The 15398-nt window shown below is 39.6% G+C and overlaps 1 protein-coding gene across 2 annotated transcripts in view; it reads right to left on the bottom strand.

Annotated features, from left to right (window-relative positions):
- Positions 1 to 588: 588 nt before the first annotated feature.
- The window catches only part of ARFIP1 (ARF interacting protein 1), a 99472-nt gene continuing 84662 nt past the window's right edge, over positions 589 to 15398 (bottom strand). For both annotated transcript variants that reach the window (XM_088475377.1, XM_088475379.1), the window contains one exon: positions 589 to 1218. In XM_088475377.1, coding sequence (XP_088331503.1) covers positions 1063 to 1218 — 156 coding nt within the window. In that variant the 3' untranslated portion in view covers positions 589 to 1062. The remainder of the gene's footprint in view (positions 1219 to 15398) is intronic.

Here is a 15398-nt window from a genome sequence, read left to right on the forward strand (position 1 = left end):
TTCGTCCACGAGAAGGACAAACACATAACGAAAGCAAAAAGGGAAATCAGAAAAAGCTATTTCTATTGGTTGGAACTTTTATAAAAGCCTTTGACAACCTTAGTGGTCTATAAAACAGCAATTCCCACACATGTACATCAGCCATAACAATACATTCTGGGCATTTTAGTAGACAGATTGACAGCACTAAATTATATAAGACTGACAGCTATAAAAGGGAGGGGGGGGGGGCGCCTGGGGGAGGTGGGGGGCATGGAGAGAAAAGGAAAAAACATTTAAAAAAAAGAAGAAGAGAGATTTGTGTAACAAAACAAAAGTCCCATTAAATCACTATCATGTTACTTGTGATTTGATTGAGTAGTGAAATTAGTTAATCAAGTTGAGCATCCTTCTCATATAATATTTCTAACAGATATTGATGGGACAAAATAGATAAAATCATGGAGATGAAATTAAGTTTGCAAAGCAAGCTGTTCTCATCAATGCCGTTGTCTGGCCCTCTACTAATGAACAAAGGAAATGGTCAGGTTTACAAGGATCTGCTGCATAAGAAATGCCAGTGAACAGTCTAAGCAGCACAAACTATGATATTCTATAAAGACTTTATATTTACATGGTAAACATCAGCATTTCTTTTTAACATACAACTTTTATATTAAAGTGACTCTTTTGAGGTCTAGTAAATTTAAATATAAAATCATCTGTTACTAGCAGAAACCCTGAAAAACACCCTTTGGAATTGCTACATTTGGTCACTGATTAGATCAGGAATTATGCCAATGATTTATTTTTGTTTTCAGTGCAAAAGTACATCTCTTTATCAATCTAGACGAAACAGACTGCCATCTCCATACAGACAAAAGGAGTGTCCTCTAATAAAGTTACAGAAATTACAATTATATAATATCTTCTTTCATTAACTTCATTGTTAGAGTATTAAAAATTATGAAAATGAAAGTGGATTGTGTATAAATCATTAAGAGAACTGCTTAATCCCAGTCCCTGTCATCAAATTAATTGCATGGGTCCTGATCCGAGATTGCATCTTGGTTTGCGGTCCTATTACTGCTCCTCCAGCCAGGACGGAGCATCCACTCCTGGGGTTTTCAATTTCACATGGAATTGTTTCAACGTTTGTTCAAGCTGCTTCTGGTTCCCGGCAAAGTAGGCAGCAATTGCATTGTGGAACAGGACAAGTTGATTGTGGAGAACTTTTACCTGGGAATGAAGAGGGAAAATATGTACAATTCAATAGACATATTATAGCCATTACAGTGTTATCCTGAATTCCAAGTTATATTTTGCCTGGCTTGACTAAATGACAGTAGCAAGCAAGCTGCCCTCATTCAGGCATGCTTGCTGTAAACTCATATATTTATATTAATCTATACCATGTTTTTGATCCACAGTTCCCAATCCAGTTTTAAAGTTGCCATGCTGTATGGAAAATAGGTAGCACCAAGACCTAAATCATTCAACACAAATAACACGCCATCTTTTATTTCTAGGACTTGTACAGAAATACACTTTAATACGGTTTCATTTATAACCTTTATCAGATAAGAAAAGTACTTTCACACCGTTATGAAAAATACATATTTTCAAAGGTATATTTTAAATTATTCAAACAATGCTACTACCAATGATACGCAATACAGTTTAGAATGTAAGCTCTCACAAGCAGGGCCCTCTTCCCACATGTGCTTCTCCTACCCTTACTTATACTATCCCCTACTGCTAAGTCCCCACAACTGCACCTAACACTTGGTTGTTGACGCCCTGCTGCTGTTTTAAGTGTTACGATTTCTAATGCAGCAAAGCATATAAACCATGTCCTTGTCCTGCATTGTTTGGTACTGTTAATAGCTGTTTTCTTGTGTGACCATTTGCTTATGTACATTGTAAGACGCTGCGGAACCCTTGTGGCTCCATGTAAATAAAAGATAATAATACCAACACAGAATTCAAAGGTTGCGAATGTCAACAGAGGCCTGGCCACTGTCCGAATGCCTTGTGACAACTGCAGGCTACATGTGGGTGGAGCACTCCACATAATAATACAATGTAAAAGTTCCATTATATTTAATTTTGTACATTTTAAAACCTGTTAAGAAGTTAAGAACCCTTCAAAAATGAATGCAATGTCAAGTATTTCTTTTTCCATGCATTGCAATGAAGACAACACTGGAGAGGTAATGTGTGTTTCTGTGCTAATGTGTTTGCATATATGGAAAAAAAAGCCAATAGGCCTGAAAAGATTGATGCTGTAGTGTGTGTATATTCCTGGAGTGCAATCTGGACATATAGGTAGTGTGTGCAGTATTCCGAATGGAGCACTTTGTAACCTACAGTAGCTTTATGAAGAACCATAGGCAATACACATTACAAACCATCCTAGTGTGGAACACAAGGTTCAGGCTACTTAGCTACCACAAACAAAACTATAAAAATATAGCAATATGGAGTGTGTGCATGTATGTATATTTGTAATTCTATACTTCAAAAAGGATTACATACTATGACTGCAGACAAATAAGGGCTGAAAAACCCTGTGCATTGAAATGCATGGTAGGGTCAGTATTATCCTGCTGCAGTAATGTTAGGGGGGGTCCTCTCTAGCATACTAAGTTTAGATATCAGAGTGAACAGATATTGCTCTGGAGTATACAAACGGGACCGACATTTTCTTAAAATGTGTCACAGCGTCACTACATCACACCTGCAAAGCTTATATAAATTAGATAAAAGAAAAACCTGTGGCACCACACATGCATAGCAAGCATCTATCTGGCTCTTGAGGTGGGGTACCTTGAAGTTCCAAAATGGTGGCAGTGAAAACAAGTAACAAAACAAATGAACAAGAAACTTCTGTGTTTATTTTTAGTAAACAGGAAAAGAAACATGCACATGAGACTGAGACAGTCGAGACGTCCTGCTTTCCACAAGGTTCAAGACTCCGCAAGAAGGGGACAAGAAGACAATGAAGTCATCAGCAAGAATCCCATTGCCTGCTAAGGTCTAAGTAAGGGATTTTCCGCAAAATACCAGATCAAGAATTTCACTGCATGTTAGACTTCTCTACCTAACATGGAGATATGTATTTGACATGCAGCAGAACTATCTATATATACATAGGAACTGAGTGATAACTTGACCAGGTTAGAAATGAGAGTAAAGGGCTAGGAAGATTACTAAAGAGATGTGTATGTACTTCATTAGAGATACTGAAAAGTGTGACAAAACTGGTGTACCAAAATAAAATCTATGTTTTTACAAGGCTGGGAGCAACCAACCCCTATCAGAGGTCTGGTCACCTTAACTAAATGAGTAGTGACACTGTGCCAAAAAATGAACGCAAGAGACTACAATTTAGACCAAGTTTATGGTACATGTTGTCAAATTAGACAATGACTACATATGTCAGAAAACACTTTACAGAGGGCAATAATCAGCATATTACTTCAGCCATGGAAAACTGAATCCCTAAACATAAAGGAAAATGTCTGCAATCGTTGGACGTTCCTACAGAAATAAATTTTCTTTCCTTGTGCCAAGTGTGCTACCAGATGTGCCATTCACCATTAAGTCCAGACAGATGGCAAAATGCGTTTAAAACACTTCCTATATCTCAAAGATGTTGCCTATTTCCCTAGATTTTGCCTATTTACATATACACATGATTTAAAAAAATATATATTTTTCATGATAATGACAGAATAGTTAGTTGAATAGGAAGATTAGGAGAGAGTTGATACTGATGAACCGCTTGCTCCGCTTTGCCATCAACAGCTATTTGCAGGATATATAGAAATGAAACAATGCAATCAGCAATTAACAGCCAAGTAATATCCTTTATTCTAGCTTGACTAGGTGGAGCACAATGTGTTGCTAGCACACACATACAATGTCTCTTGCTACAGATAAGCGTATTAGTACGTTATGATATCTAGACAATGACCAATTGTTTAATAGTGACCTGTATCTATATATTTTTTTTAAGATGTACTAAACTGCATAAGTGCATTACAATGGAATTATTATATTTTAGGCAGAAATACTAATATGTACTTGCCACTAGGTGAATGGGATAATTATGAAATAGTACTGCTGATGTCATCTTTCTAAAATGCTTTCTAAAGTTCAGGTGTTCAAAACACTGTAGATGAAGTTGTGCACATAAGCACAGGCTGCTGCTTTCTCTTTGTATGCTGCTAAAAAGGCATTTAGAAAAATATCAGCAGAAACAAAAATAAATAATGAGGTGCCTGCAGATAATTTATACAAATAAAGCAGCATAATCCAGTCCTGAATTAAACTATTTAAAGTTGTAATATACAGGGGGGCCCCTGTCAGAGGCTAATGCTCACCGTGCTATCCATGTATAAGAGCATAATCATCAGTGGTATTCCAAGTGAGAAGCAACCCCATTACACACAATTCCCATTACATATAATTCTTGAATTCCTTAGAGTGATGAAGAACCGCAGTCAGCATGTAAGTGTTAAAAGGACAGATGTTTCTAGTACAATCCATACCTGGCAAGATGTCTAGGTTAGTCAATTTCTTCAGAAAAATCAGACATGTGGTCGGTGAAATGCGTTAAGTTCTTTTGCAATTCGTGTCTTCTCAGAAGATATATCACATATGATAACTTTGCTGTTGCCAACTTACAAATTCCTATTGTTTACGCTAGGACACGGATTGGTCAGCTGGAGCAGCGTACTCCGAGCAGGACTCAATCATCTGTTCTTTTACCACTTTCCTGCTAATTCCAGTTCTTCTTTACGCTATGGAACCTGCAGGCATTCTACATATGGATTGTGTGTAACGGCGTTGCTTCTTAGTTGGAATACCACTGATGATTTTGCTCTTGAATTTGACCTTATATGCGTACAGTATGGCACATTAAGCATTAGCCTGTGACAGGGGACCCTGTATGTTAGAACTTTTAATGGTTTAATTCAGGACTGGATTATGTTGCTTTATTTGTGTAATATAAAACTATGAATACCTGTCAAAATACACTAATGTGAATTTTTGACTCCCGGAGGTTGTTTTATATGTATTGTATATTCATTTTGATAAAAGATATATAAATATAACTGGTGTTGCATCCATTAGTTGTTCATTTATTATAATTTGTTGGTCAAAATTAAGTGTTTTAGTTTTTATTTTCTATATCCATATAGAAAAGCATACACTGATGAAGTTTCCTAGACAGACTGCGATGCATGCAAACTGGCTAAACTACATGCTCTACACAATAGGAGATGAAAGGACATCAGTCAAGCCTTCAGTGCTAGGGATGAAAGTCCTTAGCACACTCAGTTGTCCCTAGCAGTGCAGGAATTCAGTGGAGGGATATCAAACAAGTTCCTCAAGTCCGGGGATGGGGCGAGCACAATAGGTCCACCATATTGCCCCAACCATGCAGCTACACACGTGTGGGCATCCTCCTTTGTAGTTATTATATATATAGACCGCACCTTACAGTACAGAAAGAGGTGGAATGGCTGATTGCGCAGCTCTCCCCCTTCATGGCTGCCAACATTTGATACTATTTTTTATAATGGTATTTTGTGTTGGTCGATCAGGTTATTCCTACACATTTTATGTGTTTCAATTGAAGCAGCAAAAAAAAAAAAAAAAAAAACATTTTTATGTACGTATTTTCCTATGAAAACCTATGTCTAGAATTCTGCTTATTGCTGTTTCGGAAAGATGGATTAATGCAGAAGCAGAAACAAAGTATTTTGTTTTAGTTCAATGTTTTGCCCATTTTGGGCAGATCTTACTGCCGTGTGAGAAGTAATATACAAAGTAATAGTATTTTCTAAAGATTAAAATTCTTTAAAAAAAACAAACAAATCAAAAAGGTATATTTTGCATGGGTACTAAATAAACAAACTGATAGAGATTCAGATGTGTCCACATACATCTATCCTCCATGAGCTACAAGTTGTGTTACACAACGACTGAGCTTCTTTTCATGCAACTTTTTCCCTTAAAATGCATTTTATTCGCAAAACGATGCGAATAGAACGCACAAGCAGCTTCTGATGATTAAAATATGTGGCCTTTATTCTGTACATGACTGTGGTTATATCTGCATGCAAATGCTACATTACACTGTCAGTGGCTGTGACATGGCGCAACTAGAAGGGATGTTTAATGCACAAGGCGGCTAGATGTAAACATCTGTAGGAATGTAACCAGACCAAAAAGTGACGATCTAGGCTCAGTATAGGAAATTCTCTGCGACAAAGGGATTCAGAATAACATGTAACACACAATACAGCCAATCAGAAGGAAGTGTGATAAATTAGGGACAACAGGGAATTTGAAAGCCAGTGAAGTGTGGATAAGTGACAAAGTGAAATGGATATAAAGACGTGGCACTAGGCTAGAATTTTCTGAATTTCTGCAAAAATATGACCTTAAATGTGTTTATGTATGCATCTAAGTCATAAAAACAGATTAATGAATGCAATAAATAAAATGACACAAATTAATTTACTTATTAATGTACTGATCAACATGATTCAACATTTCTTTGTTGGAAAAGCAATGGAGAGGGGGAACACCATGAGCAGTTCCTGGTCTGTCAGAGATCATTTTAAAGGGACTTTTGAAGATGGGGAAAAATAAGTGTGTGTTAAATACTGTTATAAGCAGAATAAAATCATGTTCTCTCTCCCATTTGAGATTTTTGCATTAGGTTTAAATCCAACTGTAATAAATTTATATAGGGATGTAGTTTATACCCCGGCTGTCAGGATGACCGCCGGCACCACGTACCAAACCCTTTATATAATCTGCTTTTAATAAACAGAGTAGACAAACATACTTTCCCAGAATTTACACTGCTTAAGACGACCATGTTTAACTGCTAAGCAGCTCAGAAAGGCCTCAAACAGCAGCGTTCCTCTGTACTAGTCATCAAGCAGCAGCTGAATTCTTTGTTCTGTGCCTGCTCCTTTGTGAAACCAGAGCAGCATGATGTCACCTCCTCACCACCATCTATTTAAAAGTCTGCTCACTTATTTGATCTTCTTTCAATAAAGTGCAAAAAATATATACATTTTTTAAAAAGTAAAATAAAATAATCTGCAATCAAACTGGTACTGCATTTTATAAAGAATGATAATATTTATACAAAACAAAAAAATTGTAAGCACAATATACGAGGGTCTGCTGGAGTGACACCTGGAGGGGCTGCTGGAGTGACACCTGGAGGGGCTGCAGTGACACCTGGAGGGGCTGCAGTGACACCTGGAGGGGCTGCAGTGACACCTGGAGGGCCTGCAGTGACACCTGGAGGGCCTGCAGTGACACCTGGAGGGCCTGCAGTGACACCTGGAGGGCCTGCAGTGACACTTGGAGGGCCTGCAGTGACACCTGGAGGGCCTGCAGTGACACCAGTGGGGTTGAATTGTATTATGTGAATCTGTTTTTTCCCCCCCTTAATTTATTTTTATCGATGTGGCTTTTTCAGTGTATTTTATGTGACTGTGGCTTTATGTGTTTTTGATGTGGATGTGGCTTTTTCAGTGTATTTTATGTGACTGTGGCTTTTTCAGTGTATTTTATGTGACTGTGGCTTTATGTGTATTTTATGTGGATGTGGCTTTTTTCCCCTTTAATAGTTACCTCCACGGTGATTGTGTGCACTTTTACATGCTCCTACACACAACATACCAGGGGCATGGCCTAGCTGACCACACCCCCTTTTTGCACGTGCACCTTTGGCATGCGCATGATCTTGGATTTTTGGCACACCTACAGATAATTTTGGTCTCTTTGCCACTGCCTCTGGTTGGTCACCCATGCACTATGGGGTCAATCCTATTATGTGCGAAGGGTGCGAGTTACCGTTGCAAAGGCGTTATAATGCTGGCAACAGACCGGCACCTCGCACCCTTCGTGGCCCGCATAACAAAAACAGGACATGTTCTGGGGAAGGGATGACATGAAGGGAAAAGGTCACACTTAAAAAGTCTATTTTAATAGACATCCTTTTTAAGGTGATATCTGGCCTTGGCTGGTGTAAAACATTACATGGACAAGAAAGACACAGACTTTTAATGAAAGATCTGACAACCCTAGAATCCCAGAAAAAGGAAAGGTATAGATGATATAGTGTAACTCTCCAGAAGGATGTAATTCTAATGGTGCATACACACTGTCAAATTTTCTGTCAGGCCTGAACGATAACGATTGTAAAAATCATTCATATCTAAAAGAAAATCTGACATTTGTGACTGCAACGATGAATGATGCGCGTTCCTGCATGTCAGATAACAATATGCTGCTTGCCTTTTGAGAAAACCCCTGTATAGGGGAGAAACGCGTCAAGGAACCAGTGAACTGACGATTACTTCACACACTCTTGACTCCAAGTGCTGGAGGGATTGCACTGGAGTGACTGCCTATTGTGCTCTCCGGTCAAGATATCTGGGTCTCTGTGTGCTCAGCTCCCGGCAGCCGCCCAAACTCACCTAGCGGTCATCTGACTTCATCCCGCTCAGCCGCCGGGCCTCTGTGCCAGCCAGGACGGACACGCACCTGCTGCCGCTTGTCTCTACCGTCCATTGGGGCTTTTTGGCCTTGGTGCCCCCTCCACACGGGCTGGTGTCCCTCTGCCAGCGGTACGTGTGGGAGCCGGTGCCGTGGTGCCAATCGGCTATACATCAGCATCTGGTACACCTTTATCCACAGATTTTCGCTATCCATCCCATTGCGGGCAGGAGTCGCCTGAACGGTGTGACTTTATCATACACCACTGCCGCTCTATATTTCTCCTGTGAGCCCTTGGGTTAGGAGTTGCAGTCACTGGACTTTATACATTGGGATGTGAGCGATGTGTGACACTGAATAGCCAGAATCTTATTCCCTATTTTGGGCCTTCTTATAGCAACATTATTGCCATTTGCTGGACTGTGTTTATTGGCTACATATTAGCCCTTGGGAATCATTGGATACTATCCATATGCAACAACCATCCTATTTATCTGGTTGTTAGCATTATTTGTGGCAACATTTTTTAATTATCTGTTATATGTGTGTATGTTATACTGAACTGCAGTTCACTATTGAATAAATTTTTATATAAACAAGGTGTCATATTTATATAATCACCAGCGCAGATACCTCAATTCTTTCTATTTTTAAAAATCGTTCATATCTAAAAGAAAATCTGACATTTGTGACTGCAACGATGAACGATGCGCGTTCCTGCATGTCAGATAATATCTGATATCGGATATCTGATGTGTTTGCAGTCAGATTTGGACGATTCCATTCATTTTAATGCTGTCTGAAATTGTTCAACTCGTTGGTAAAATCGTCCAATAGTTCATCTGACATATCTGACCGTGTGTATGCACCATTAGCATAGTGGCAGTATTTAAAACAAATTATTAATAAGGAAGAATACATTTTTTAAAGTATAAGTTTAAATAGGATTAATCCCTTCCTTTGCCGATTACAAGTTACAGTAGCAATCGCAACATGCTTTATTCACACAATGTACAACTAATGACAAAACTTCTCACACAAGTGATTGGACTAATGTTAAGATGTTAAGTCATTCAAACATACTTTAATATAGAATCCAGTCTATGTAAACACAACAGCACAGAGAGTGTTAGGAATCCCTATTGATATCATGTAAATTGCAATCATAAATCCTAGAAGTCTGACTGCTGTAGACATGAGAACAATGTGATCTATGGGTTTGCAGCCCAACACAGAGACTGTGTAGAATCACTTTTCCACAGGATATAGAGAAAATGTACACCATATATAACAGGACCCTTTCACTCAATAGTGCCGATTCTGAGTTTGGAGAAAAGCAAAATAAATAAATAAAAATAGCTAATATATATAGTATAATAACCATGAGCAGTGAGATTAAGCTGGGAGAAGGGCGTGTTAAGGGTGAGACTTATCAAATCTTGAAGAGAAATAAAGTACCATCCAATCAGCTCCTGTCATTTTTCAAACACAGCCTGCAACCTGACAGAAGCTGATTGGTTAGTAGATTATCTCTCTCCACTTTATCTCTCTTTAAGGATGCAAAATGCGTGCGTGTCTCATTTACTTAATACTACATAAATTCAAAGAAATTGGGGTTTGGATGCAGAGCTGTAACTAGACTTTGTTGTGCCCTGAACCAGAAAGAGAACTGCCCCCAATGGGAAATCAGAAATTGGGCAGATAGCTCCACATGTGTAAGGTGTCTGACTGCCATGTGAGAAGTGATAGGTTTTTGTCCTGGGTATGACAGTATTATGAAATGTCTGCCTTGAATAAAAGAGGATGTGACTGAAGGTGCTTGGGTAGGTAGTCAGATGGAGGGGGAGTTGGCCAGTGAGGAGATGGGGGCAGCCAGGAGAAGTTTGGGATAAAGAAAAGGAAGCTACAAGTGAGAATGGTAACAAACAGATAATTGACAGGCCTGAGCGTGCAATGGCAAAGGTCGCACCACCATAGTTACGGCCATGTTTGGATGTAATCTAAAGTCTTGGCCAAACCTAAATAATTTTAGCGGTAAACTGAACCCTGGATTCCGTATATCAATTTTTAATTTATGTTCAGTAACAAATGTAATCCTTATCCCCCTTCTCTAGATCAATATCACCTCCACACTACATCAACCCTAATAATCTCATTCTCTCGCCTCTTAACTCTGTCCCTCTCTCCTGTTCCCTCTGGAAAGCCAGTTTTGCCTATAATAAACTGGTCTCCGTTCATGAGCACTTCATCTGCAATGCCTTGATTCTCCTTGCCATCACCAAACCCTGGATATACCCCTCTGACACCACTGCTCCTGCAAAATTCCTCCATCACTTGGCTCCCTGGCTCTTAATCTTCAAATGGGCCCTCAAGACCCATTTCTTCCTCAATGCTTTCCAGCGCTCATCCTAACCCACTACTCTATGCTCCCCATCTGTGTCACCCCTGTTTGTCTGACCCTCCCCTCAGAATGTAAGCTCTCGCGAGCAGGGCCCTTTTCCCTCATGTGCTTCTTCTTGCCTTACTTTTACTTTCATTTACAATGGCACCTAAAACCGCTTACTGACACCCTGCTGCTTATTTAGGTGTTCTGCAGCATTGTTCATAAATCATCTACTTGTCCTGCATTGTCTGTACTGTTAATAACTGTTGTCTTGTGTGCTCATTTGTTTCTGTACTTTGTAAGGTGGAGCCCCATATAAAGGATAATAATAATAATAATAATAATAATAATAATAATAATAATAATCAGACTGCTTGATCACCAGCTGAACGAATGCAAATTTAACAGCTGTCATCAAATAGGGCTACAACAGAAAAACTAATTTATAAATTTTCAGTAACTTAATCTCAGGTGGACCCATAGAAACCAGTTCCTTTTAAGCTCACACATAAAAGTTCAAATATGCTCTCATGCCCCCAGGGCAGGCATAGAATGCACAGATCTCCCAATGATCACATATACTGTAGCTGAATAATCATTATGTTTGCATTCCATTGGATACTTCACACAACCACCGACTGTGTTCCTATCTGAAAAAGCATGGCATATTTATTTTTAAAAAGGAGTCAGTGCTAAGTTACACATGGCTACATGCCTTGCAGGGCTTTGGCAATAATTATACAATAGATAATCTGAAACCGGAGACAAGTAGATTCCAAACTTAAAAAGAAAAAGAAAAGAAAATAAGTCTTCAATAAGTGCACAAGTCAAGTAAAACCCTAAACAAAAATAATTTTACATATTATTGTTACTAATTTTTGTATTACAGTGGAGCAACATTAGTTCCAAAGCATCAAGAAAAAGTTAATGTTCTGAAATAAAATATTTCTAAGGGCGTGTGAGCGGATTATTGAGTAATGTTACAAACAGAAAGCAACTACATTTTTAATTATATGGAGAATAAGCATGACAGATCCAAGTAACATAAGTTATATGGACAATGGACTGCAGATAGCATGAGAATATCTATGCCACGCTATTCTTCTTCTGTTTGTAGCACAGCTTTAAAAATAAAATCATAAGGGTGAATCATAAGTAGCTGTTTTATATAAGGTGCATGTAGGATCGTGTGATAGTATATAAGGGCACATGAAGGGGTCTGAAGGCATATAAGGGGCATCTGGATGGGTCTGATGGCATATAAGAACAAACATGTTAAACAGGGAGGCAGGGGAGAAGAGGGTGCGCAAGCAGAGTTGCCCCAGGTGACAAACGTATTCACCTCTGGGTTTCTCTTTCCTTCATTTGGGGGACACTTCTTGATAATGGGGTATAGTGAGGGTTGAGGAGCCAGCACTTAATGAGTTAACTTTTTAGGGTATAAAGCACTTCCCCTCCATTCCCTTCCTAAGTTTTCATTAAGTGCTGGTAGAAGTAGCAGTACTAGTAGCTGGGTATGTGTTTTTTTTCCTTTTTCTCTTTGTATTTTTTTTTTTCTTTTTCTCTCACCACTGCAGTTGTCCCCCTAATGGTGTCTATAGGCCTACCCTATAATGGATGACTCTAACCCACTCCTTACCTGAAGCCTAGGAACTGTCAGCAGGAGGCTTCCTGACTGAGGATGGGTCCGGTTAGTGGAGGCTCCACAAGAGAGCGGCGGGGCGGCATGAAGAGGAGACCGGAGGCACTTGGGGAGGGGCAGGGTGCAGACGCTGGCGGCGTTGGAGTGAACGCCCAGCAGCCACACTGAAAGATCCCAGCGGCATGGAGACTGTGGGAGATGCGCACTCTCAGGATGGAAACAGCTGTTAGAGATGACGTCACCAGCAATCCAGCAAGTAACTCTGGACCAGACCACCCTGCCTAATGAAATGGGGGGCTGGCTGGATTACCGGCAACGGACTTCTTTCTCACACTAATGAAAAGGGTTGAAGAGTTGGTTTACATGCTCTCTGGGCCTACCCTTACTCAAAAGGGTAACATGCTGGGGTAAGAAGTCAGGCTGAACAAGGAGGCTCAGCCAGGAGGATTAGTGGTAGTGTCCTACAACTGAAAAAAGGATCTGCTGGTGACAACCTGCAAAGATCCTCTCTATCCACTCCTCTCAGTGACTCCATGTGGCTGGAGTTTATAGAAGTATCTGACAAAGGATAATTTATTTCTATTTCAGATATTTGTAAAGGTAAACTGTGATAATCAAAGTGTTATGCTTGATATTACACACAGAAAAATTAACAAAGTTTGGTAATGTCTGAGAAATACTTCCATGGCTAAGCCTGGTGGAAAGAAGTCCAGTTGGCACCATTTTTGTTCTAGTTGTCAGACTAAATTACCTTCTTTTGGGACACAAGCTCGATATACTGCTTACGAGGAGGCACATGGTCAGCGACTGGTTGCAGAGACCTTGGCCAGCTCGGTGGAGGAACCAGCCTGGGTTAGGTCTTTTGCCCTTTTCATAGCTTAGGTTATGAGAGAGGAATTGTCTAAATTTGTGTCTACTAAGCATACGTTTGATTCACAACAGGGTGTATCGAAGATAGAACAGGGTGCTAACCTGTTAAAAGATCCTTCTCCAGGGGAATCCAGCCCTTTGGGGCCTATGGAGGTACCATCTTGGGCTAAATCGATGGAAAGGACAGCTTTAGGTTTAGAAGTTGTCCTCTTCACTATAAAAATTGTTATTCTCAACAGTGTCCAAGTCACATAAGCGGCAGTTTTTGCAGTCCGTCAGGCCCTGAGCTAGAGGATGGTGAGAATCAAGAAAAGTTATCTACTGACTTGTTCAGAACAAAACAATTTAAGAAAAGGTCCATTGTTTTCCCCTCCTCTTCACAATTATGCAATTTAATTGCAGAACCTAAGGCAAGTCCTGAAAAGAGGTTCCAGGTGCCACGCAGGTTTCCTTCCATGTACTTTGTTCTCTATGTGTAAGTTCACTATCTGAAATAGTCACTAAGGGTAGACGTTCCTATAGCAAGATTATCTAAAGGCTATGGCTCTCTCTATTCTGGATGGAGATGCTCTTAAGAATAGCTCAGACTATAAATGTAAAAGTGTGTTGAAATCCATTTATGTAGCCACAGCATTAAGACCTAGTATGGCCTCAGCCTGGGTAGCAATGGCTATGGAGAAGTGGATCGACCTATATTAGAAAGGATCCAGTCAGACAGCCCTTTGTCTCAGTTGTTATATTTGGCAGAGGAACGCAAAGTAAAAGTAGATTACTTGGGAGAAGCTGCTTTAGATGCCTCCTTAGTTCAGTCAAAAATTTCAGGTCTAGCAGTGGTGGCTAGACGAGTGTTGTGGTTAAAATTGTGGGAAACGGATAGAGAGACTAAAAAGTCTTTAGAACGTTTGCCTATTGAGGGTAGCATTTTTTGTTAGGTCTTGAATTAGATAAGAGAATTTCAGAAGCCACAGGTTGGAAAAGTTCTCTTACCATTAGGAAGATCATTTAAGACCAAGTGTCATAGTTTTCATCCTTCTTTTAAACAGCAGGCTGCACAGTCCTTTCAGCCTAAGGGTCAGTAACCTATGTTCTAAAGCTTCTGTTATAAGGGAAGACAAGCTAGGACAAATAGAAAGGAGCAGGGAAAACAGGTATCCAAGCTTCAGTATAATGGGCAGGGCATACACCCAAAAATTTCAGGTAGGTGCCCATTAACGGTCATTCAAGGACCAATGGAGGATATCTTCCTTGGGACAAGTGGGTAACAAATGTAATAGAAAAGGGTTACTTTATCAGTCTTTCGGGTTCACCACAAAAAGATTTTTTGCAACAAGATGGCCAAACAACAGACCAAAATGTCTCAAGTTTTGTCAGGCAATAACGGTTCTTCAAGATTCAATGGTAATAGGGTTTTTATTCAAATCTGTTTTTAGTCCAAAAAACATGGTAATCACAGACCCATTTTAAATTTAAAGGATTTAAACACAAAATTTAGAATAGACAAATTCAGAATGGAGTCTATAAGGTCAGTCATAAATCGAATGGAGAAAACAACGTTTTGGCTTGTATAGACATCAAAGATACCTATCTTCAAGAACCTACTTGGAAAGGCCATTAGAGTCTGCTAAGATTTTCAGTCAGAGAAAGGCATTTCCAATTCAGGGCCCTACTCTTTGGTTTAGCAACAGCCCCTCGAGTTTTTACAGAAGTCATGGCAGGCCTCCTAAGGAGGATGGGAATAAAAAGGATTCCTTTATTTAGACACTCTATTGTTCAAGGCAGATTCAGAGGTTACACTTCAGACGAACCTTTTAAGGGCACCAGACGTCTTACAATGCCATGACTGGGATATCAATTGGAAAAAATTCAAGTTTGTCATCAGATGGAATTTTTGTGTCTCAGGTTCAATACAGAATGGGACAGAGTGTTTCTACCAGAAGAAAAATTAGACGCATTCAAATCCAAAAATTTTAGGCCTCAGAAGTCCAT

The sequence above is a fragment of the Taudactylus pleione genome, unplaced genomic scaffold (genome assembly GCF_031769625.1).
Source record: "Taudactylus pleione unplaced genomic scaffold, aTauple2 ptg000170l, whole genome shotgun sequence".
Classification (NCBI taxonomy): domain Eukaryota; kingdom Metazoa; phylum Chordata; class Amphibia; order Anura; family Myobatrachidae; genus Taudactylus; species Taudactylus pleione.